The sequence below is a fragment of the Lytechinus variegatus genome, chromosome 13 (genome assembly GCF_018143015.1).
Source record: "Lytechinus variegatus isolate NC3 chromosome 13, Lvar_3.0, whole genome shotgun sequence".
Classification (NCBI taxonomy): domain Eukaryota; kingdom Metazoa; phylum Echinodermata; class Echinoidea; order Temnopleuroida; family Toxopneustidae; genus Lytechinus; species Lytechinus variegatus.
This window is the reverse complement of record NC_054752.1, coordinates 7,117,523-7,144,327: the sequence shown is the minus strand read 5'-3', so window position 1 is coordinate 7,144,327 and position 26,805 is coordinate 7,117,523. Positions and strand designations below refer to the sequence as shown.

Here is a 26,805-nt window from a genome sequence, read left to right as displayed (position 1 = left end):
TTCATTCTGGATTGAAGGATTTTTTTTCTGAATGTTTTAATTACAGTGACCACAACAACTACCACTACAACAGTGACAACAACACCAGGTATAGATAATAATGAAATGGAGTGTTCTCTGGATTAGAAGTACTTACTATTTGAACCGAATCATCAGTGACATTTGTTTTTAACTTTGAGATATAGGAGCAAATTCAATTTTGTACTAAGTCTACGTGTCCTTACTTTTGATCTTATTTCTTTTTAATGCCAGTTTGTATGTGTACACTTACAATATTAAGCCTGGTAAACAGATTTGGAACATGGAAATAGGTGCAGTGAGATCAGATTCTGTTAAAGTTTTGTATTAAGTTGTACTGAATATAGGAAAGAAATGTCTTGCATATTCTTGTAACTGGTAGATCTATAACCTTTTTGAAAGATGACTTTTCTAATTTTTCTCATCTCCTGTTATTCTAGGTGTTTGTGAGGAGGACTTGGATATGTTGAATGTTACCATCACCCTTACTGCTGAGGGGAGTGATCAGAGTACCGACGGAACTATCACACTGGTGTCTGGAGTCAATAAATTCAATATTGAGCTCTCTATCCCAGGGTACATGACGATAGTGAATGCGCTGAGTCTATTTGAGGTTGGAGGACAAAACACCCCTCTAGAGAGGGTTCGCATCTCAAATATTAGGCCTAGTCCAAGCGGCGGTGATACTATTGAATATGATGTGAGCTCCACTCCTCCTGGCATGTTTAGAGTTCTTGATACATTTGAAAATGCACCTGTTGAATCTTTTGACATTGAAGTACTGGATGAGACTAGCAGGCCCTTAACTATTGAAGTCCAAGTCAGAGGATGTATTGAACAAGGTAAACAGTTTGCCCTCAGCATGGTAATATATCTTATATTTCAAAATCAAAATAGGTAGTTATTGCTTATCCTGTCCAAGATAAATTGGTGACATAGGTTTTGATTCTGCAGTTACTATGATTTCTGTGTATGTTTTAAATCATGATTCTGGCTTTGATTGCATAAACATAACCTATAGATTGTTCCATCTTTTATGTGTATGTAGTCTATGCCATTTATAGTGTGCACTAATGATATTAGGCCTTGTGAACATATTTTGACCAACTAATTTTGAGAACATTAAAAACATTTAAAAATCATTATAACTCAACCAGAATACTTAAGTAATAGAGGTTAGTTTTTTCCATGTCACCCTCATTTTGGAAATGTGGAAACTGACAGAACAAGTGAAAGGGATAAAAAGTTGAGAATGAGGCTGTAACTCATATAATTATATTGATGTTATCATTACTACTCTGTCCAGTTCCAACAACAACAACGGCAGCTCCAGAAACAACCAGACCAACAACTGGTAAGTTTAATCAATCAGGTACCTTTTCAACAGTCTAAGCTGTATTTTTTTAACGCGAATCAGCCGCTTTTATTGACCAAAATACACACGCTTCATCATAGACAGAACAATGGAAGATGCAGGAAAGCCACAGTGAAAATCTCTTTATTCTGTAAACGCTGTCATTTTTGCGGCATTCAGTTTTCGCACTCGGTGTCATCGAAAGATATTCGCGGGTTCTATAACAACCACAATCTGCTGAGTGAAGTCTGGTTGTGTTCTTCCTCTGCAAGGTCACAATCCTTAGTGATGATTGATATAGCTGTATCCATAAGAGTGGGGATAACACACAACTTTTGGTAGAGAGGGTGGTGAGACTTGAAATTGAGATACTGGCCAGTATGGGTAGCTTTCCTATAGACAAATAGTTTGGGAGTACCATTAGGAGTAGGCTATACATGGGTCAAAAATACTTTTTTTGTAAGATGTTAGGTTTTACAGTATTTCTCATGGAAGTAAACTGCCACCTTTTAAAAAGTTGGGGGAGTAGATGCACTAATGGGACCTGAATTTTATAGTGTTATTGAAGGTCGCATGAAAAGCAAATTTTGTATGAAGTTATGTAGATTCTATAGGAGATATATCACAATGATTTGTGGATACAATTCTGAAGGTTGGCGTTGGAGATGGCAATAATTTTAGCTATATCACATATGTTTTTGGCACATAAGGGCTTAACTTTACATTTTTTTCCATTTAGACATTCTTCATGGTTTCAGCAAGGCCTAGGTAAAGGAAAAAAAATGGAGAATGCCAAATTAGAAGATTGAGAGTGATATTCAGGAAAATGTATTTCAGTTGATGTGCAGCAACATAATTGTATTTTATTAATTGATAATATGCACAGTTCATTCTGGATTGAAGGATTTTTTTTTCTGAATGTTTAATTACAGTGACCACAACAACTTCCACTACAACAGTGACAACAACACCAGGTATAGATAATAATGAAATGGAGTGTTTTCTTGATTAGAAGTACTTACTATTTGAACTGAATCGTCAGTGACATTTGTTTTTAGCTTTGAGATATAGGAGCAAATTCAATTTTGTACTAAGTCTACGTGTCCTTACTTTTGATCTTATTTCTTTTTAATGCCAGTTTGTATGTGTACACTTACAATATTAAGCCTGGTAAACAGATTTGGAACATGGAAATAGGTGCAGTGAGATCAGATTCTGTTAAAGTTCTGTATTAAGTTGTACTGAATATAGGAAAGAAATGTCTTGCATATTCTTGTAACTGGTAGATCTATAACCTTTTTGAAAGGTGACTTTTCTAATTTTTCTCACCTGCTGTTATTCTAGGTGTTTGTGAGGAGGACTTGGATATGTTGAATGTTACCATCACCCTTACTGCTGAGGGGAGTGATCAGAGTACCGATGGAACTATCACACTGGTGTCTGGAGTCAATAAATTCAATATTGAGCTCTCTATCCCAGGGTACATGACGATAGTGAATGCGCTGAGTCTATTTGAGGTTGGAGGACAAAACACCCCTCTAGAGAGGGTTCGCATCTCAAATATTAGGCCTAGTCCAAGCGGCGGTGATACTATTGAATATGATGTTGGCTCCACTCCTGGCATGTTTAGAGTTCTTGATACATTTGAAAATGCACCTGTTGAATCTTTTGACATTGAAGTACTGGATGAGACTAGCAGGCCCTTAACTATTGAAGTCCAAGTCAGAGGATGTATTGAACAAGGTAAACAGTTTGCCCTCAGCATGATAATATATCTTATATTTCAAAATCAAAATAGGTAGTTATTGCTTATCCTGTCCAAGATAAATTGGTGACATAGGTTTTGATTCTGCAGTTACTATGATTTCTGTGTATGTTTTAAATCATGATTCTGGCTTTTATTGCATAAACATAGCCTATAGTCACTTGATAAAGAGTTGCAGCGGCACTCGAAAGCTTGTGAACTTGTAAGCTAGTGAAAACTTTTTGAGAGAGTGATCACGAATTTCGTAGAAAGCCAGTGAACACTTTTTGCGAGAGTGATCACAAATTTCCCTGTTGACCATAGTAGATTGCGAGACAAATGAATACCCTTTAGCGATAGCGTATAGATTGTTCCATCATTTATGTGTATGTAGTCTATGCCATTTATTGTGTGCACTAATGATATTAGGCCTTGTGAGCATATTTTGACCAACTGATTTTGAGAACATTAGAAACATTTAAAAATCATTATAACTCAACCAGAATACTTAAGTAATAGAGGTTAGTTTTTTCCATTTCACCCTTATTTTGGAAATGTGGAAACTGACAGAACAAGTGAAAGGGATAAAAAGTTGAGAATGAGGCTGTAACTCATATAATTATATTGATGTTATCATTACTACTCTGTCCAGTTCCAACAACAACAACGGCAGCTCCAGAAACAACCAGACCAACAACAACTGGTAAGTTGAATCAATCAGGTATCTTTGCAACAGTCTAAGCTGTATTTTTTTTTATGTGAATCAGCCGCTTTTATTGACCAAAATACACACGCTTCATCATAGACAGAACAATGGAAGATGCAGTAAAGCCACAGTGAAAATGGCTTTATTCTGTAAACGCTGTCATTTTTGCGGCATTCAGTTTTCGCACTCTGTGGCATCGAAAGATATTCGCGGGTTCTATAATAACCACAATCTGCTGAGTGAAGTGTGGTTGTGTTCTTCCTCTGCAAGGTCACAATTCTTAGTGATGATTGATATAGCTGTATCCATAAGAGTGGGGATAACACACAACTTTTGGTAGAGAGGGTGGTGAGACTTGAAATTGAGATACTGGCCAGTGTGGGTAGCTCTCCTATAGACAAATAGTTTAGGAGTACCATTAGGAGTAGGCTGTACATGGGTCAAAAATACTTGTTGTCTCGCCCACCAGAGGTGAAGGCGAGACTTAGGGATCCAAATGCCGTCCGTCTGTCGTCGGTCCGTCACAAACCTGTAATGACACATAACTCCGCAACCGTAAGTCACTTTTCAACCACATATGGATGGTAGATGGACTCCGGGGACCTGCATCCTATGCTGCAGTCTGAGGTTACATGGTAAGGTCAAAGGTCATTTTCAGGTCAACGTTAAAGTTTACATTCAAGACTCTCTTATGACACCTTACTCTGCAACCGTAAGTCACTTTTCAACCAAACTTGGATGGTAGATGGACTTGAAGGACCTGCATGTTATGCTGCAGCAGAAGTTACATGGTAAGGTCAAAGGTGATTTTCAGGTTATTGTTAAAGTTTACATGCAAGACTCTCTTATGACACCTAACTCCGCAACCATAACTCACTTTTCAACCAAACTTGGATGGTAGATGGACTTGGGGGACCTGCATCATATGTTGCAGTCAGAGGTCACATGGTAAGGTCAAAGGTCATTCTCAGGTCAATGTTAAAGTTTACATGCAAGACACTCTTATGACACCCAACTCTGCAACCATAAGTCACTTTTCAACAGAACTTGGATGGCAGATGTACATGTACTTAGGCGACCTGCATGGTATGCTGCAGTCGGATGTCACATGGTAAGGTCAAAGGTCATCTTCAGGTCGACATTAAAGTTTACTTGCAAGGCTTTTATGACAAGTGTTATTCCATCCCAGTCATTTCACAATGAAGTTTTGATACAATTCTCCTGCGTGCCCTCGCAAATCACGATATTTCTGGTTATTTTCATAAGTGGGCGAGACACTAAATCGCTTTTGCCTTGTTTTGTAAGGTGGTAGGTTTTACAGTATTTCTTATGGAAGTAATCTGCCACCTTTCAAAAAGTTGGGGGAGAAGATGCACTAATGGGACCTGAATTTTATTGTGTCATTGAAGGTCGCATGATAAGCACATTTTGTATGAAGCTATGTAGATTCTATAGGAGATATATCACAATGATTTTTGGATACAATTCTGAAGGTTTGGCGTTGGAGATGGCAATAATTTTAGCTATATCATATATGTTTTTGGCACATAAGGGCTTTACTTAACATTGTTTTCTATTTAGGCATTCTTCATGGTTTCAGCAAGGCCTAGGTAAAGGAAAAAAAATGGAGAATGCCAAATTAGAAGATTGAGAGTGATATTCAGGAAAATGTATTTCAGTTGATGTGCAGCAACATAATTGTTTTTTGTCAATTGATAATATGCACAGTTCATTCTCTGGATTGAAGGATTTTTTTTCTGAATGTTTTAATTACAGTGACCACAACAACTACCACTACAACAGTGACAACAACACCAGGTATAGATAAAAATGAAACGGAGTGTTCTCTTGATTAGAAGTACTTACTATTTGAACTGAATCGTCAGTGACATTTTTTTTTAACTTTGAGATTTAGGAGCAAATTCAATTTTGTACTAAGTCTAGTTGTCCTTACTTTTGATCTTATTTGTATGTAATGCAAGTTTGTATTTGTACACTTATAATATTAAGCCTGGTAAACAGATTTGGAACATGGAAATAGGTGCAGTGAGATCAGATTCTGTTAAAGTTTTCCTATTTAGTTGTACTAAATAAAGAAAAGAAATGTCTTGTATATTCTTGTAACTGGTATATCTACAACTTTTTTGAAAGATGACTTTTCTTGTTTTTCTCACCTGCTGTTATTCTAGGTGTTTGTGAGGAGGACTTGGATATGTTGAATGTTACCATCACCCTTACTGCTGAGGGGAGTGATCAGAGTACCGATGGAACTATCACACTGGTGTCTGGAGTCAATAAATTCAATATTGAGCTCTCTATCCCAGGGTACATGACGATAGTGAATGCGCTGAGTCTATTTGAGGTTGGAGGACAAAACACCCCTATAGAGAGGGTTCGCATCTCAAATATTAGGCCTAGTCCAAGCGGCGGTGACACTATTGAATATAATGTTAGCTCCACTCCTCCTGGCATGTTTAGAGTTCTTGATTCATTTGAAAATGCACCTGTTGAATCTTTTGACATTGAAGTACTGGATGAAACTAGCAGGCCTTTAACTATTGAAGTCCAAGTCAGAGGATGTATTGAACAAGGTAAACAGTTTGCCCTCAGCATAACAATATATGTTATTTTTCAAAATCAAAAAAAGGTAGTTATTGCTTATCCAAGATAAGCAATAATAAAGATAAATTGGTGACATAGGTTTTGATTCTGCAGTTACTATGATTTATGTGTATGTTTTAAATCATGATTCTGGCTGTTATTGCATAAACATAGCCTATAGATTGTTCCATATTTTATGTGTATGTAGTCTATGCCATTTATTGTGTGCACTAATGATATTAGGCCTTGTGAACATATTTTGACCAACTAATTTGGAGAACATTAAAAACTTTTAAAAATCATTATAGCTCAACCAGAATACTTAAGTAATAGAGGTTAGTTTTTTTCATGTCACTCTCATTTTGGAAATGTGGAAACTGACAGAACAAGTGAAAGGGATAAAAAGTTGAGAATGAGGCTGTAATGTCATTGGCATGAACAGATCGCTGATGACACTAAACTATCAGAACCAAATTTTCAAAGGGTTCAGCAAATGGAAGAACTGAAGTATAATTGAAGGAGCATATTGTAATATGCAGAAATTTAATGAAATTGGTATTTTCTAAATTGGTTCGAGTAATTCAAGATCCTTTAGAGGTTTTGTGGCTCAGTGTATAACTCTCGTGACATATTGTGCTGCACTCAACCCAGGTGAGGTGAATGGGTACCTGGTAGGTAGAAGTTTTTCAAATGCTTGAGTGCCAAGGTAGCTTAGTTAAAGCCTGGGTATTTGTACTTGCAGGGCCTGCTGGGAGAACATTTTTCATAATTAAGTGGCTACCCTGAGTATATATGCTGTTATTACTCTTATCATTACCAACACTCATTCCTTTGAGTTACTAATTTGTTTTCTCTTCAAATAAACTTGTTTACTTGAGAAAACGTTCTTTTCTTCACAATATGAAAACGGAAAGAAGTCTCTTTGAAATGTGTATAAATTTGCACTGAAGTTTATTTTGATAACTTGTATGATTATGTTGATGTTATCATTACTACTCTATCCAGTTCCAACAACTACAACGGTAGCTCCAGAAACAACCACCCAATCGACAACACCTGGTAAGTTGTCTCAATTACACTTTCATTCATTTTGATATCTGATATTGTGATGCTGCATAATGGGACTACAATTCAGCAATCATTACCTTAAATTTACTTCAGTTAGATCCTTGCCACCTTTTATGTGGGGGTGTTTTGGTCTAATGGTCATGACGCTATGGGACAAGGTCCAATTCCAAGCCATCTTGTGTTTTGTTTTACCAAGAACTTTACACATATTGTGCTGCACTCAACCCAGGTGAGTGGATACCTGTTTGGTAGAAGCTCCTGAAATGCTTGAGTGCTTAGGTAGCTTAGTTGAAGCCAGGGTAATAGTAAAAGCATGGCCCACTGCCCTGATTATATATGTTGTTATTACTATTATTATCAAAATTTTTTTGAGTCAATAATTTGTTTTCTATACAAATGAACTTGTCTCCTTGCGAAAATATCGTATTTTCACAATCACAAAAAAGCAACTGTGAAATGCGTATAAAAGTGCACCGGAATTTATTTTGATAACTCATATAATTATATTGATGTTATCATTACTACTCTGTCCAGTTCCACCAACAACAACGGCATCTCCAGAAACAACCACACCATCAACAACAACCGGTAAGTTGAATCAATCAGGTACCTTTTCAACAGTCTATGCTGTATTTTTTTTTAAGCGAATCAGCCCCTTTTATTGACCAATATACACACGCTTCATCATAGACAGAAATATGGAAGATGCAGGAAAGCCACAGAGAAAATGGCTTTATTCTGTAAACGCTGTCATTTTTGCGGGATTCAGTTTTCGCACAGGGTGGCATCGAAAGATATTTTCGGGGTCCTTAACAACCACAATCTTCTGAGTGAAGTCTGAATGTGTTCTTCTTCCTGTGCAAGGTCACAATCCTTAGTGGTGATTGATCTAGCTCTATCCATACGAGTGGGGATAACACACAACTTTTGGTAGAGAGGGTGGTGAGACTTGAAATTGAGGTACTGGCCAGTGTGGGTAGCTTTCCTATAAACGAAGAGTTTGGTAATACCATCCGGTACTAGAGTTTTCCTATTCGACTTCATGAGTGAATTTGATACTGCCAGTGTTGTCTACTTGGTTGAGGTGAGTAGATAGTCCGTCCATACTGTTCTTTCCACAATGGCAAGAGCATCATCTGTATTCTGCTTCCAGAGTGATGTTTGATGTCATCTGGAGCAGTGGTGATTGCTTCCTGTTCTAGATGTAAGCCACAATGGGTGACACAGGACTCCTCTTTGTGGCTCCAAACGTTTGGCGGTATAAAACACCATCAAACTGGAAATAATATGTTGTCAGGATGAAATGCTGGAGCGTTACAATGTCAGTGACAGAAAGGTAAGGTATCTTCTTTAAGTCTGCGTCGTGATTAAGTCTATTTTCAACATTGATTGCTTTATGGGGTGAGGATGAATAGACTTGCAACTTCAAAGGGCACCATTATCTCTCCCCTGTCCAATGTTCAGGCCTCTGAAATCTCCGCTATTTAGCGGAAATCCGCTATTTTCATCTTTAAGACCGATTTCAATTTCCGCTTTTTCCTGTGTTCCATTTCCGTTTTTTCTTAGTCAAAATTCCGCTATTTTATTCAAAACGGCTGAAAAACAAGTCTAGGTAAATGGATGCGAGCAGAATGTGTTTGTTGTGAATATATATATATATATACGTTACGGGGCCTTGTATTTTGCCTTCGCGAAGTTTCGAATTATGTAACTCTATGAAACTGCTGTGGATCACACCGTGCACCGTTGCCTTTGTTGGCATACAAGCGCAAAGCAGCGGCTCAAATCGCGATATTTTGCGACTGGTAAATACGTCTGTAAGGATGATGACGTCATCCAAGATGGCAACTTACGTTGACCAACGAAAGGATCGAAGATGACGATGTTTCGATCATTATTTCAAAGGAATTAGCAGTAACTGCGGTCTAAGGTACAATATTTCTGAATTTTGAACATTTTGTTGTAAATATGGATGTGATTTCTTTTTCATAATGTGACACTTTATGTACAAAAAAACGATCGGAAAATCGGGTTTCCACTTTTAGATCTAACGTTACTGCTAAAATACGTTGTCTGTACGTACGGGCCTCCAAGCTCTTCAGTCTATGTATGGGTGAGTAAGCCAACGCAGTTCAGCGGAACAACCAAATACAGAGACTGAAGCTTTTGGTCTAGAATACACCGTGAATCGTGATGGGCAATTGCAGCGGCTTGGCGATTTCAGATTATTTCAAATTTTAGATTTTCTGCTATTTTTTTCAAACCCCACTCACAGGCCAGAATGTTATGTTTTTGAGATCCTCCGTCTTTGCAACAGGAGACAAAATGTTGGCCAGAGGTCTGGAGGTTTTATATCCTACAGATCTAGCATAATCGACAAAAGGACGGAGAGGAAATGCTTCTTTGTGGATTTTCGGCATTCAGTAGAGACAAGGAATATTTTCCTACGTAGCGTAGAAATATTCTTAGTGCTTAGCTGATATTTTCTGTTCATCTCGATGGTTTCAGTAATGCTAGTAACTTCCTTTTATAAGGGGTAGGATCAGGAGGAAAAAAAATCTCAGAAGTGCTTTTATCACTAATCATGTTACTAACCTTGCTCTTGAAATCTTGGGTGTTCAACATTACAGTGGCTTTACCTCTGTCATCAGGCAGATTGTATGTCTTTGTTCTTGGACTGATTATTGATGGCTTCTCTTTCTTCACTGGTGATGTTTGGTCGAGGTTTTGCATTTTTGAGAATGCCAACTACATCATTCCTACGAGCCTTGCTACTGATGAGATTGCAAGTGACTTGTTCTGACACTACTATGAAGTCTTGAACCTGTAGTTCTTTAGGTGTGGCAATGAAACCAAGGTCCTTCTTTAAGTAATAATGAGATTGAGAAATCACAGAAATATACCTGTTTTTCGTGAGCTTTCACTTGCTTGGCTACAAGCTTCATCAGACTGTATAATACACTTTATTGTCGATGTATGATTCCGTACTTATTGATGTGCATCAGCGATAGCACCAGCTACATGTACAACAATGGTCTGACAAAGCTTGCAGCCTAGCAAGCAAAAGCTTACCACAAAACAGATAAATTTTCTGTTTGTGGAAAAAAATGCTTTCTCATGTCTTCACATCAATCAGAAGAGCCACTTCAGTTAACTTGTTTACTCAAATTAATTGTGAAAAGAGTTGTTTTCTTGAATTTGATATAGTTATTAGTAATGTAAAGGATTTAAACTTTGAGGCAGTGAGTGATATTTGCTAAGGAACAAGCTGTTAGTCAAGGCATGGTGTAAGTAAGTCCGGGAGCGCAGTTAACATTAAGAGTTTGGGGAAAATAATGTTATTGTACAATAGGGGCTTCATTATTTTGTCTTAAGGAAGGTGAATCTACATTTGATATCAAGGTCATGGTCATAGTTGAACTTTTTTCATTAGCATATTCAGTTAGCTTAATATTATTTGAGACAATTTTTTTAAATGCTGCTTGAGAAGATTATTTATAAAATATATTGGTGTATTGTCTTGTGGCAGATGTTCAGTGAAACTTGATTTTTTGACTTGTTTGAACAAGGTTTTAGAGTTTTTCTATGTGCTGTATTGCATTGATCAAGATTTGCAGTGCCAACCAACCTTGGTTCATGGATGCCCTAGGTAAACTTTCTTGTAATTGTGCTGTTTTAGGTTATATGAGGTTGACAGAGGTCATGTTAGGTCTTACAGTATTTCTTATGGCAGTAAACTGCCACCTTTCAAAAAGTTAAGGGATGTAAATGCACTAATGGGACCTTAATTTTATAGTGTCATTGAAGGTCACATTACAAGCAAATTTTGTAGGAAGTTAATTAGATTCTGTAGGAGATATATCACAATGATTGTGGATAAAATTCTGAAGGTTGGCGTTGGAGATGGCAATAGTTTTAGCTATATCACATATGTTTTGGCACATTAGTGCTTAACTTAACATTGTTTTCTATTTAGACATTCTTCATTGTTTCAGCAAGGCCTAGGTAAAGAAAAAAAAATTGAGAATGCCAAATTAGAAGATTAAGAGTGATATTCAGGAAAATGTATTTCAGTTGATGTGCAGCAATATAATTGTTTACTGTCAATTGATAATATGCACACTTCATTCTAGATTGAAGTTTTTTTTCTGAATGTTTTAATTGCAGTGACCACAACAACTTCCACTACAACAGTGACAACAACACCAGGTATACATAATAATGAATTGGAGTGTTCTTTTCATTAGAAGTACTTATTATTTGAACTGAATCGTTAGCAAAATTTGTTTTTAACTTTGAGATATAGGAGCAAATTCAATTTTGTACTAATTCTAGTTGTCCTTGCTGTTGATCTTATTTCTACTCAATGCCAGTTTTTATATGAACACTAACAATATTAATCCTGGTAAACAGATTTCGGAACCTGGAAATAGGTGCAGTGAGATCAGATTCTGTTAAAGTTTTCCTACATGTATTTAGTTTTACTGAATGAAGAAAAGAAATATCTTGCATATTTTTGTAACTGGTATATTTATTGACTTTTAAAAAGATGTCTTTTCTTGTTTTTCTCACCTATTATTCTAGGTGTTTGTGAGGAGGACTTGGATATGTTGAATGTTACCATCACCCTTACTGCTGAGGGGAGTGATCAGAGTACAGATGGAACTATCACACTGGTGTCTGGAGTCAATAAATTCAATATTGAGCTCTCTATCCCAGGGTACATGACGATAGTGAATGCGCTGAGTTTATTTGAGGCTGGAGGACAGAACACCCCTCTAGAGAGGGTTCGCATCTCAAATATTAGGGATCGTCCAAGCGGCGGAGATACTATTGAATATGATGTTAGCTCCACTCCTCCTGGCATGTTTAGAGTTCTTGATACATTTGGTAATGCACCTGTTGAATCTTTTGACATTGAAGTCCTGGATGAGACTAGCAGGCCCTTAACTATTGAAGTCCAAGTCAGAGGATGTATTGAACAAGGTAAACAGTTTGCACTCAGCATGATAATATATCTTATATTTCAAAATCAAAATAGGTAGTTATTGCTGTCCAAAATAAATTGATGACATAGGTTTTGATTCTGCAGTTACTGTGATTTATGATTATGTTTTAAATCTTGATTCTGGCTTTTATTGCATAAACATGGCCTATGAATTATTCCATCTTTTATGTGTATGTAGCCTATGCCATTTATTGTGCATTAACCATATTAGGCCTTGTGAACAGATTTTGACCAACTAATTTTGAGAACGTTACTTAAGTAACCTCTATTACTTAAGTAATAGAGGTTAGTTTTTACCATGTCAACCCCATTTTCGAAATGTGGAAAGTGATAAAACAAGTGAAAGGGATAGAAAGTTGAGAATGAGGCTGTAATGTCATTGGCATGAACAGATCGCGGATGACACTAAACTATCGGAACCAACTTTTCAAAGGGTTTAGCAAATGGAAGACGAACTGAAGTATAATTGAAGAAGGAGAATTTTATAATTTGCAGAAATTTAATAAAATGGCTATTTTCTATATTGGTTTGAGTAATTTTAGATGCTATTCAGGTCGCTGTTCGCATGATCGCACCAAATTTGGCACCCACATTTTTTACTAAATAAACTACAAGCTAGTATATAATAAAATTTCTGAAAATAATTCGTTTTTATTTACTATGAATAAAATATGCAAATTTATTCATGAAAAACATTTGTATATTTAACACCCAATTTAACTTCAATTTTTTTTTGCAGATCTCATCCTTTTAACCTTATTTAAAGGTTTCCCCAAAGAAAAATTGCCAAAGACAATTTTTTCCTCATGTATTTCTTTGTTATTTCCATCTTTTGATTTTCATTCTTTTTTTCAATTAAAATTATTACAGACTATTTAACTACTAAATTAAGGCCTAGATGAATTAATCAGACCAAATAGAATGACAATATTCATCCTTTCATGAATTTCATCTTCACAGACTTTGTAAACAAAGAATAAGAAGGAGCCATTTTCGGCATTATTTTGTCTCATAAAAAGTCACATGACTTCGCGATGCTCTACTGATACGTCCTGTATTTGGTCTCAAAAGTTGCGCGAGACTTTTAAAAAAGTCGTAATATTTGCATTTCGGAAATATCGCACTAAGCGTTGAGAGGGGGCCATCATGGCCCCCCAATCCTTTTAGGGTTAACCTTTCCTTATTCGATTCTATGATTCCCATATGACACTTTATTTCTCACTTTTACTAATTTGTTTCCTCTACAAAAATAACTTGTTTTCGTAAGAAAACACTCTTTTCTTCACAATCATGAAAAAAAGAAATGCATATAAGTTTGCACTGAAATCTGCTCATATTTTGATTACCTCAATAATATTTTGATACAGTTCCAGCAACTACAACGGCAGCTCCAGAAACAACCACCCAATCGACAACACCTGGTAAGTTTTTTTCAATGACCTGTTCATTCATTTTGATATCTGACATTGTGATGCTGCATAGTGGGACTACAGTTCAACAATATTTACCTTAATTTTACTTGGGTTGGATCCTTGCGACCTTTATGTAGGGGTGTTGTGGTCTAGTGGTCATGACTCTGTGGGACGGGGTCCATTTCCAAGCCATCTTGTGATTTCCTTTAGCAAGAACTTTACACATATTGTGCTGCACTCAACCCAGGTGAGGTGAGTGGGTACCTGGTAGGTAGAAGTTCCTCAAATGCTTGAGTGCTTAGGTAGCTTAGTTAAAGCCAGGGTATTTGTACTAGCAGGGCCCACTGGGAGAACATTTCTTTGTAATGAAGTGGCTACCCTGAGTATATATGCTGTTATTAATATCATTATCAACACTTATTCTTTAGAGTTACTAATTTGTTTTCCATACAAATAAACTTGTCTACTTGCGAAAACTTTTTTTTTTCACAGTCACAAAAAAGCAACTCTGAAATGTGTATAAAAATGCACCGAAGTTGATTTTGATAAACTCCTATTATTATATTGATGTTATCATTACTACTCTGTCCAGTTCCAACAACAACAGCAGCTCCAGAAACAACCACACCATCAACAACAACTGGTAAGTTGAATCAATCAGGTACCTTTTCAACAGTCTAAGCTGTATGTTTTAATAATAATGATAATAATAATAGTGTACATTTGTAGAGCGCACACATCGTCAGTAGACGCTCATGGCGCTAGCCGAGCAACAGTTCTCTTTTACAATGTAAAAATTAGATTTTATAGAAATTTATATAATATACTACACAAGAACTATGTGCAAGTACAATGTAAGAATAATAATTTCACATCTGCTTCGTTCAACCCAACCCATCCATCAGCCCATCATCATGCGGGACCCAGTGTCCTCTAGCTGCCCCGTTCACTGACAAATTTAGGAGTAAACCCAGTGAGTTCATAACTCACAGGAGCTCTAGCATTCTGAGGACACCGGGTCCCACATGAACAGCCAATGGAAGGGAAGGGAAGAATCATCTTTCTTTTAATCATAAATGGAATGCAACAAAATATGAATGCGAATCGTATGCGAATAATGCGAATCAGCTGCTTTTATTGACCAATATACACACGCTTCATCATAGACAGAACAATGGAAGATGCAGTAAAGCCACAGTAAAAATGGCTTTATTCTGTAAATGCTGTCATTTTTGTTTTCGCACTGAGTGGCATCGAAAGATATTCGCGGGTTCTATAACAACCACAATCTGCTGAGTGAAGTCTGGTTGTGTTCTTCCTCTGCAAGGTCACAATCCTTAGTGATTATTGATATAGCTGTATCCATAAGAGTGGGGATAATACATAACTTTGGGTAGAGAGGGTGGTGAGACTCGAAATTGAGATACTGGCCAGTGTGGTAGCTTTCCAATAGACAAATAGTTTGGGAGTACCATTAGGAGTAGGCTATACATTGGTCAAAAATACTTTTTTGTAAGGTGCTAGGTTTTACACTATTTCTTATGGAAGTAGACTGCCACCTTTCAAAAAGTTAGGGGAGTAGATGCACTAATGGGACCTGAATTTTATAGTGTCATTGAAGGTCGCATGATAAGCAAATTTTGTATGAAGTTATGTAAATTCTGTAGGAGATATATCACAATGATTTGTGGATACAATTCTGAAGGTTGGCGTTGGAGATGGCAATAATTTTAGCTATATCACATATGTTTTTGGCACATAAGGGCTTAACTTAACATTGTTTTCTATTTAGACATTCTTCATGGTTTCAGCAAGGCCTAGGTAAAGGAAATAAAATGGAGAATGCCAAATTAGAAGATTGAGAGTGATATTCAGGAAAATGTATTTCAGTTGATGTGCAGCAACATAATTTTTTTTTGTCAATTGATAATATGCACATTTCATTCTGGATTGAAGGATTTTTTTTTCTGAATGTTTTAATTACAGTGACCACAACAACTACCACTACAACAGTGACAACAACACCAGGTATAGATGATAATGAAATGGAGTGTTCTCTTGATTAGAAGTACTTACTATTTGAACTGAATCATCAGTGACATTTGTTTTTAACTTTGAGATATAGGAGCAAATTCAATTTTGTACTAAGTCTAGGTGTCCTTACTTTTGATCTTATTTCTATGTAATGCCAGTTTGTATGTGTACACTTACTATATTAAGCCTGGTAAACACATTTGGAACATGGAAATAGGTGCAGTGAGATCAGATTCTGTTAAAGTTTTCTTTTTAAGTTGTACTGAATAAAGAAAAGAAATGTCTTGCATATTCTTGTAACTGGTATATTTATAAAGCCCCTTTTACACCATCACGGATGCAACACGGATCATCACGGATCTCAGTCCGTGATGATCCAGGGTGCCAAATTTGTATTTTCCTAGCATTCCCGGAGTGAGTACGGAGTTAACTGGTTATAAATACGGATATGTACGGAAAAGTACAGAGTCTACAAGGATAGTCAAGGTAGCAATATGGATCCTGTTTGATATGCTCCCAGAGCCAACACGGAATACCTGGATGATCACGGATGTTACTGGGTCTTTACACGGACCTTCACGGTTGCTCACATTTTAGCCCCTTTTTGCAGCATCTCGAGCATGCTCAAGCTTGGTTATGAATACGGACTATTGTTCATGTACGCAAACAATACAAACATTTTACCCCGGATAAAGCCGGTATCAACAAGGATCACCCGGTTCTTACAAGGAGCCTCCCGGATGCATTTTGTAGCTACACGGATGTACAAGGAGGCTACAAGGATGAACACGGATGATTATCAGTCTGTGTACTCCGGGATGAAAAATTGAACATGTTCAATTTTTCTCCTGGACATGATGGTATATCAAGGATGGCGCCGGATGAGTAGCCGGAGTGTACACGGTAGTCCCAGAGTGTACACGGATGACCCCGGATTGACAATCCGGGATGATCCATGTTGCTTCCGTGAAAGTGTAAAAGGGGCTTAACTTTTTTTGAAAGATGACTTTTCTTGTTTTTCTCACCTGCTGTTATTCTAGGTGTTTGTGAGGAGGACTTGGATATGTTGAATGTTACCATCACCCTTACTGCTGAGGGGAGTGATCAGAGTACCGATGAAACAATCACACTGGTGTCTGGAGTCAATAAATTCAATATTGAGCTCTCTATCCCAGGGTACATGACGATAGTGAATGCGCTGAGTCTATTTGAGGTTGGAGGACAAAACACCCCTCTAGAGAGGGTTCGCATCTCAAATATTAGGCCTAGTCCAAGCGGCGGTGATACTATTGAATATGATGTGAGCTCCACTCCTCCTGGCATGTTTAGAGTTCTTGATACATTTGAAAATGCACCTGTTGAATCTTTTGACATTGAAGTACTGGATGAGACTAGCAGGCCCTTAACTATTGAAGTCCAAGTCAGAGGATGTATTGAACAAGGTAAACAGTTTGCCCTCAGCATGATAATATATCTTATATTTCAAAATCAAAATAGGTAGTTATTGCATATCCTGTCCAAGATAAATTGGTGACATAGGTTTTGATTCTGCAGTTACTATGATTTCTGTGTATGTTTTAAATCATGATTCTGGCTTTTATTGCATAAACATAGCCTATAGATTATTCCATCTTTTATGTGTATGTTGTCTATGCCATTTATTGTGTGCTCTAATGATATTAGGCCCTGTGAACATATTTTGACCAACTAATTTTGAGAACATTAAAACCATTTAAAAATCATTATAACTCAACCAGAATACTTAAGTAATAGAGGTTAGTTTTTTCCATGTCACCCTCATTTTGGAAATGTGGAAACTGACAGAACAAGTGAAAGGGATAAAAAGTTGAGAATGAGGCTGTAACTCATATAATTATATTGATGTTATCATTGCTACTCTGTCCAGTTCCAACAACAACAACGGCAGCTCCAGAAACAACCAGACCAACAACAACTGGTAAGTTGAATCAATCAGGTACCTTTTCAACAGTCTAAGCTGTATTTTTTTAATGCGAATCAGCCGCTTTTATTGACCAATATACACACGCTTCATCATAGACAGAACAATGGAAGATGCAGGAAAGCCACAGTGAAAATGGCTTTATTCTTTAAACGCTGTCATTTTTGCGGGATTTAGTTTTCGCACTGGGTGGCATCGAAAGATATTCGCAGGTTCTATAACAACCACAATCTTCTGAGTGAAGTCTGGTTGTGTTCTTCCTCTGCAAGGTCACAATCCTTAGTGATGATTGATATAGCTGTATCCATAAGAGTGGAGATAACACACAACTTTTGGTAGAGAGGGTGGTGAGACTTGAAATTGAGGTACTGGCCAGTGTTGGTAGCTTTCCTATAGACAAATAGTTTGGGAGTACCATTAGGAGTAGGCTATACATGGGTCAAAACTACTTTTTTTGTAAGGTGTTAGGTTTTACAGTATTCCTTATGGAAGTAAACTGCCACCTTTCATAAAGTTGGGGGAGTAGATGCACTAATGGGACCTGAATTTTATAGCGTCATTGAAGGTCGCAAGATAAGCAAATTTTGTATGAAGTTATGTAGATTCTATAGGAGATATATCACAATGATTTGTGGATACAATTCTGAAGGTTGGCGTTGGAGATGGCAATAATTTTAGCTATATCACATATGTTTTTGGCACATAAGGGCTTAACTTAACATTATTTTCTATTCAGACATTCTTCATAGTTTCAGCAAGGCCTAGGTAAAGGAAAAAAAATGGAGAATGCCAAATTAGAAGATTGAGAGTGATATTCAGGAAAATGTATTTCAGTTGATGTGCAGCAACATAATTGTATTTTGTCAATTGATAATATGCACAGTTCATTCTGGATTGAAGGATTTTTTTTCTGAATGTTTTAATTACAGTGACCACAACAACTTCCACTACAACAGTGACAACAACACCAGGTATAGATAATAATGAAATGGAGTGTTTTCTTGATTAGAAGTACTTACTATTTGAACTGAATCATCAGTGACATTTGTTTTTAACTTTGAGATATAGGAGCAAATTCAATTTTGTACTAAGTCTAGGTGTCCTTACTTTTGATCTTATTTCTATTTAATGCCAGTTTGTATGTGTACACTTACAATATTAAGCCTGGTAAACACATTTGGAACATGGAAATAGGTGCAGTGAGATCAGATTCTGTTAAAGTTTTCATATTAAGTTGTACTGAATAAAGAAAAGAAATGTCTTGCATATTCTTGTAACTGGTATATCTATAACCTTTTTGAAAGATGACTTTTCTTATTTTTCTCACCTCCTGTTATTCTAGGTGTTTGTGAGGAGGACTTGGATATGTTGAATGTTACCATCACCCTTACTGCTGAGGGGAGTGATCAGAGTACAGATGGAACTATCACACTGGTGTCTGGAGTCAATAAATTCAATATTGAGCTCTCTATCCCAGGGTACATGACGATAGTGAATGCGCTGAGTCTATTTGAGGTTGGAGGACAAAACACCCCTCTAGAGAGGGTTCGCATCTCAAATATTAGGCCTAGTCCAAGCGGCGGTGATACTATTGAATATAATGTTAGCTCCACTCCTCCTGGCATGTTTAGAGTTCTTGATACATTTGAAAATGCACCTGTTGAATCTTTTGACATTGAAGTACTGGATGAAGCTAGCAGGCCCTTAACTATTGAAGTCCAAGTCAGAGGATGTATTGAACAAGGTAAACAGTTAGCCCTTGTCTCGATAATATATCTTATATTTAAAAATCAAAATAGGTAGTTATTGCTTATCTTGTCAAAGATAAATTGTTGACATAGGTTTTGATTCTGCAGTTACTATGATTTCTGTGTATGTTTTAAATCATGATTCTGGCTGTTATTGCATAAACATAGTCTATAGATTGTTCCATCTTTTATGTGTATGTAGTCTATGCCATTTATTTTGTGCACTAACGATATTAGGCCTTGTGATCATATTTTGACCAATTAATTTTGAGAAAATTAAAACCATTTAAAAATCATTATAACTCAACCAGAATACTTAAGTAATAGAGGTTAGTTTTTTCCATGTCACCCTCATTTTGGAAATGTGGAAACTGACAGAACAAGTGAAAGGGATAAAAAGTTGAGAATGAGGCTGTAACTCATATAATAATATTGATGTTATCATTACTACTCTGTCCAGTTCCCACAACAACCACGGCAGCTCCAGAAACAACCAGACCAACAACAACTGGTAAGTTGAATCAATCAGGTACCTTTTCAACAGTCTAAGCTGTATTTTTTTAATGCGAATCAGCCGCTTTTATTGACCAATATACACACGCTTCATCATAGACAGAACAATGGAAGATGCAGGAAAGCCACAGTGAAAATGGCTTTATTCTGTAAACGCCGTCATTTTTGTGGGATTCAGTTTTCGCATTGGGTGGCATCGAAAGATATTCACAGGTTCTATAACAACCACAATCTGCTGAGTGAAGTCTAGTTGTGTTCTTCCTCTGCAAGGTCACAATCCTTAGTGATGATTGATATTGCTGTATCCATGAGAGAGGGGATAACACACAACTTTTGGTAGAGAGGATGGTGAGACTTGAAATTGAGATACTGGCCAGTGTGGGTAGCTTTCCTATAGACAAATAGTTTGGGAGTCCCATTAGGAGTAGGCTATACATGGGTCAAAACTACTCTTTTTGTAAGGTGTTAGGTCTTACAGCATTTATTATGGAAGTAAACTGCCACCTTTCAAAAAGTTGGGGAGAAGATGCACTAACAGGACCTGAATTTTATAGTGTTATTGAAGGTCGCATAAGCAAATTTTGTATGAAATTATGTAGATTCTATAGGAGATATATCACAATGATTTTTGGATACAATTCTGAAGGTTGGGGTGGGAGATGGCAATAATTTTAGCTATATCACATATGTTTTTGCCCAGGGCTTAACTTAACATTGTTTTCTATTTAGACATTCTTCATTTTTTCAGCAAGTCCTAGGTAAAGGGAAAAAAATGGAGAATGCCAAATTAGAAGATTGAGAGTGATATTCAGGAAAATGTATTTCAGTTGATGTGCAGCAACATAATTTTTTTTTTGTCAATTGATAATATGCACAGTTCATTCTGGAATGAAGGATTTTTTTTCTGAATGTTTTAATTACAGTGACCACAACAACTACCACTACAACAGTGACAACAATACCAGGTATAGATAATAATGAAATGGAGTGTTCTCTTGTTTAGAAGTACTTACTATTTGAACTGAATCGTCAGTGACATTTGTTTTTAGCTTTGAGATACATGTATAGGAGCAAATTCAATTTTGTATTAAGTCTAGTTGTCCTTACTTTTGATCTTATTTGTATGTAATGCAAGTTTGTATGTGTACACTTACAATATTAAGCCTGGTGAACAGATTTGGAACAAGGAAATAGGTGCAGTGAGATCAGATTCTGTTAAAGTTTTCCTATTTAGTTGTATTGAATAAAGAAAAGAAATGTCTTGCATATTCATGTAACTGGTATATCTATAACCTTTTTGAAAGATGACTTTTCTTGTTTTTCTCACCTGTTATTCTAGGTGTTTGTGAGGAGGACTTGGATATGTTGAATGTTACCATCACCCTTACTGCTGAGGGGAGTGATCAGAGTACCGATGGAACTATCACACTGGTGTCTGGAGTCAATAAATTCAATATTGAGCTCTCTATCCCAGGGTACATGACGATAGTGAATGCGCTGAGTCTATTTGAGGTTGGAGGACAAAACACCCCTCTAGAGAGGGTTCGCATCTCAAATATTAGGCCTAGTCCAAGCGGGCGGTGATACTATTGAATATGATGTTAGCTCCACTCCTCCTGGCATGTTTAGAGTTCTTGATACATTTGAAAATGCACCTGTTGAATCTTTTGACATTGAAGTACTGGATGAAACTAGCAGGCCCTTAACTATTGAAGTCCAAGTCAGAGGATGTATTGAACAAGGTAAACAGTTTGCCCTCAGCATGATAATATATCTTATATTTCAAAATCTAAATAGGTAGTTATTGCTTATCCTGTCCAAGATAAATTGGTGACATAGGTTTTGATTCTGCAGTTACTATGATTAATGTGTATGTTTTAAATCATGATTCTGGCTTTTATTGCATAAACATAGCCTATAGATTGTTCCATCTTTTATGTGTATGTAGTCTATGCCATTTATTGTGTGCACTAACGATATTAGGCCTTGTGAACATATTTTGACCAACTAATTTTGAGAACATTAAAATCATTATAACTCAACCAGAATACCTAGGTAATAGAGGTTATTTTTTTCATGTCACCCTCATTTTGGAAATGTGGAAACTGACAGAACAAGTGAAAGGGATAAAAAAGTTGAGAATGAGGCTGTAATGTCATTGGCATGAACAGATCGCAGATGACACTAAACTATCAGAACCAACTTTTCAAAGGGTTTAGCAAATGGAAGAACTGAAGTATAATTGAAGGAGCATTTTGTAATTTGCAGAAAATTAATGAAATGGTTATTTTCTAAATTGGTTCGAGTAATTTTAGATACTTTTTATAGGTTTTGTGGCTCAGTGTATAAGTCTCGTGACATATTGTGCTGCACTCAACCCAGGTGAGGTGAATGGGTACCTGGTAGGTAGAAGTTTCTCAAATGCTTGAGTGCCTCGGTAGCTTAGGTAAAGCCTGGGTATTTGTACTAGCAGGGCCTGCTGGGAGAACATTTTTGATAATGAAGTGGCTACCCTGAGTATATATGCTGTTATTACTCTTATCATTACCAACACTTATTCCTTCTAGTTACTAATTTGTTTTCTCTACAAATAAACTTGTTTACTTGAGAAAACGTTCTTTTCTTCACAATCACAAAAGGAAAAGAAGTCACTTTGAAATGTGTATAAATTTGCACTGAAGTTTGTTTTGATAACTCGTATGATTATGTTGATGTTATCATTACTACTCTATCCAGTTCCAACAACTACAACGGTAGCTCCAGAAACAACAACCCAAACGACAACACCTGGTAAGTTGTCTCAAATACACTTTCATTCATTTTGATATCTGATATTGTGATGCTGTATAATGGGACTAGAATTCAGCAATCATTACCTTACATTTACTTCAGTTAGATCCTTGCCACCTTTTATATGAGGGTGTTTTGGTCTAATGGTCATGACGCTATGGGACGTGGGTCCAATTCCAAGCCATCTTGTGTTTTGTTTTACCAAGAACTTTACACATATTGTGCTGCACTCAACCCAGGTGAGTGGATACCTGTTTGGTAGAAGCTCCTGAAATGCTTGAGTGCTTAGGTAGCTTAGTTGAAGCCAGGGTAATAGTAATAGCATAGCCCACTGCCCTGAGTATATATGTTGTTATTACAATTATTATCAACACTCATTCTTTCGATTTAACAATTTGTTTTCTATACAAATAAACTTGTCTCCTTGCAAAAACGCTCTTTTTTTCACAATCACAAAAAAGCAATTGTGAAATGCGTATAAAAATGCACCGAAATTTATTTTGATAACTCATATAAATATATTGATGTTATCATTACTACTCTGTCCAGTTCCACCAACAACAACGGCAGCTCCAGAAACAACCAGACCAACAACAACTGGTAAGTTGAATCAATCAGGTACCTTTTCAACAGTCTAAGCTTTATTTTTTTAAATTTGAATCAGTGTCTTTTATTGACCAATGTACACACTTTACATCATAGACATAACAATGGGAGATGCCGGAAAGCCACAGTGAAAATGGCTTTATTCTGTAAACGCTGTCATTTTTGCGGGATTCAGTTTTCGCACTGGGTGGCATCGAAAGATATTTGCGGGTTCTATAACAACCACATTCTTCTGAGTGAAGTCTGAATGTGTTCAAGGTCACAATCCTTAGTGGTGATTGATCTAGCTGTATCCATAAGAGTGGGGATAACACACAACTTTTAGTTGAGGGGGTGGTGAGACTTGAAATTGAGGTACTGGCCAGTGTGGGTAGCTTTCCTATAGACGAAGAGTTTGGTAATACCATCCGGTACTCGAGTTTTCCCATTCGACTTCATGAGTGAATTTGATACTGCCAGTGTTGTCTACTTGGTTGAGGTGAGAAGATAGTCTGTCCATACTGTTCCTTTCCACAATGGCAAGAGCATCATCTGTATACTGCTTCCAGAGTGATGTTTGATGTCATCTGGAGCAGTGGTGATTGCTTCCTGTTCTAGATGTAAGCCACAATGGGTGACACAGGACTCCTCTTTGTGGCTTCAAACGTTTGGCGGTATAAAACACCATCAAACTGGAAATAATATGTTGTCAGGATGAAATTCAGGAGCGTAACAATGTCAGTGACAGAAAGGTAAGGTCTCTTCTTTAAGTCTGCGTCGTGATTAAGTCTATTTTCAACATTGATCGCTTTATGGGGTGATGGTGCATAGACTAGCAACATCAAAGGGCACCATTATCTCTCCCCTGTCCAATGTTATGTTTTTGAGATCCTCCGTCTTTGCAACAGGAGACAAAATGTTGGCCAGAGATCTGGAGGTTGTATATCCTACAGATCTAGTATAGTCGACAAAAGGATGGAGAGGAAATGCTTCTTTGTGGATTTTCGGCATCCAGTAGAGACAGGAATATTTTCCTCCGTAGGATAGAAATATTCTTACTGCTTACCCGATATTTTCTGTTCATCATAATGGTTTCAGTAATGCTAGTAACTTCCTTTTATAAGGGGTAGGATCAGGAAGAAAAAAATCTCATAAGTGCTTTTATCACTAATCATGTTACTAACCTTGCTCTTGAAATCTTGGGTGTTCAACATTACAGTGGCTTTACCTCTGCCATCAGGCAGATTGTATGTCTTTGTTCTTGGACAGATTGTTGATGGCTTCTCTTTCTTCACTGGTGATGTTTGGTCGAGGTTTTGCATTTTTGAGAATGCCAACTATATCATTCCTAAGAGCCTTGCTACTGATGAGATCGCAAGCAACTTGTTCTGATGCTACTATGAAGTTTTGAAGCTGTAGATCCTTAGGTGTGGCAGTGACACCAAGGTTCTTTATTAAGTAGACATGAGATTGAGAAATCACGGAAATATGCCTGTTTTTCGTGAGCTTTCACTTGCTAGGCTACAAGCTTGATCAGACTGTATAATACGCTTTATTCTCGATGTACGATTCAGTACTTCATTGATGTGCACCAGCGATTGCACCACTGGATAGCACCAGCTACATGTACATGTACAACAATGGTCTAACGAAGCTTGCAGCCTAGCAAGCGAAAGCTTACCACAAAACAGATAAATTTTGTGTTTGTGGAAAAATATGAATTCTCATGTCTTCACATCAATCAGAAGAGCCACTTCAGTTAACTTGTTTACTCAACTTAATGAGTTGTTTTCTTGAATTTGATATAGTTATTAGTAATGTAAAGGATTTAAACTTTGAGGCAATGAGTGATATTTGTTGAGGAACAAGCTGTTCGTCAAGGCAAGGTGTAAATAAGTCCGGGAGCGCAGTTAAAATTAACTCTTCATGCGTTACGTTGGCATTATTGCACATCCGTAGGCGTGTTTCGTTCGCATTTTTGCACAACCACTCATTTCCCATAGATGTCCCCTGTCCCATTGTTTTTCGAACAATTGCATGCCCCGGAGCATGCATGTAGCTACAATGTATAGCCTGGCGTTTTTGTATACCGTACATGTGTACCGATCGATCGATCAATCGCGCGTGCGACATTACTTTAGCATTCGGCGGATTATCGCAGTTTACAAATTACAGAATCGTTGAGTTTTCCCCAAAAAATCAATACATCCTGATCACAGCCAGGAAGTTCATTTAAAAAGGAGAGGAGAAAATCAATAAAACCCTACTCACAAACAATACCATGGCCAGGTTTATTGTTAGGTTTCTGTGACTCATGGCACGTATGTGAATGAGAGGGGATCACTGCTAAAATAATGCAACACACAAGGGGTTTACGGGTGAACGCATGAAGAGTTAAGGGTTTGGGGAAAAAAATGTTATTGTACCATAGGGGCTCCATTATTTTGTCTTCAGGAAGGTGAATCTACATTTGATATCAAGGTCAAGGTCATAGTTTATTAGCATATTCAGTTAGCTTAATATTATTTGAGACAATTTTTTAAATGCTGCTTGAGAAGATTATTTATAAAATATATTGGTGTATTGTCTTGTGGCAGATGTGCAGCATGTAGGTCTCCACACCTGTCTAGGCTTCAGTGAAACTTGATTTTTTGACTTGTTTGAACAAGCTTTTAGAGTTTTTCTATGTGCTGTATTGCATTGATCAAGATTTGCAGTGCCAACCAACCTTGGTTCATGGATGCCGTAGGTAAACTTTCCTGCAATTGTGCTGTTTTAGGTAATATGAGGTTGACACAGGTCATGTTAGGTCTCACAGTATTTCTTATGGAAGTAAACTGCCACCTTTCAAAATGTTAGGGATGTAAATGCACTAATGGGACCTTTATTTTATAGTGTCATTGAAGGTCGCATGATGTGCAAATTTTGTAGGAAGTTAATTAGATTCTGTAGGAGCTATATCACAATGATTGTGGATAAAATTCTGAAGGTAGGCGTTGGAGATGGCAATAGTTTTAGCTATATCACATCTGTTTTGGCACATTAGTGCTTAACTTAACATTGTTTTCTATTTAGACATTCTTCATTGTTTCAGCAAGGCCTAAGTAAAGAAAAAAAATTGAGAATGCCAAATTAGAAGACTGAGAGTGATATTCAGGAAATTATATTTCAGTTGATATTCAGCAATATAAATTTTTTAATGTCAATTGATAATATGCACACTTCATTCTTAGATGATTGTTTTCTTTCGAATTTTTAATCGCA

The 26,805-nt window shown here is 36.9% G+C and overlaps 1 protein-coding gene and 1 long non-coding RNA gene across 2 annotated transcripts; both read left to right on the top strand.

Annotated features, from left to right (window-relative positions):
* On the top strand, window positions 1-21,750 carry LOC121426610 (mucin-22-like). Its single transcript, XM_041622968.1, has 19 exons — window positions 1-88; window positions 459-860; window positions 1,325-1,372; window positions 2,305-2,346; window positions 2,717-3,115; window positions 7,429-7,482; window positions 8,026-8,079; window positions 11,659-11,700; window positions 12,076-12,477; window positions 13,867-13,920; window positions 14,504-14,554; window positions 15,898-15,939; window positions 16,986-17,387; window positions 17,852-17,902; window positions 18,835-18,876; window positions 19,248-19,649; window positions 20,114-20,164; window positions 21,090-21,131; window positions 21,506-21,750. The coding sequence occupies exons 2-19, from the start codon at window positions 482-484 to the stop codon at window positions 21,748-21,750; spliced, it is 2,802 nt and encodes a 933-aa protein (XP_041478902.1). The 5' UTR covers window positions 1-88; window positions 459-481.
* On the top strand, window positions 21,751-23,556 carry LOC121426825. Its single transcript, XR_005971634.1, has 3 exons — window positions 21,751-21,908; window positions 22,903-22,956; window positions 23,506-23,556. It is a non-coding gene; the product is annotated as an uncharacterized LOC121426825 (long non-coding RNA).
* The last annotated feature ends 3,249 nt before the right edge of the window (window positions 23,557-26,805 follow it).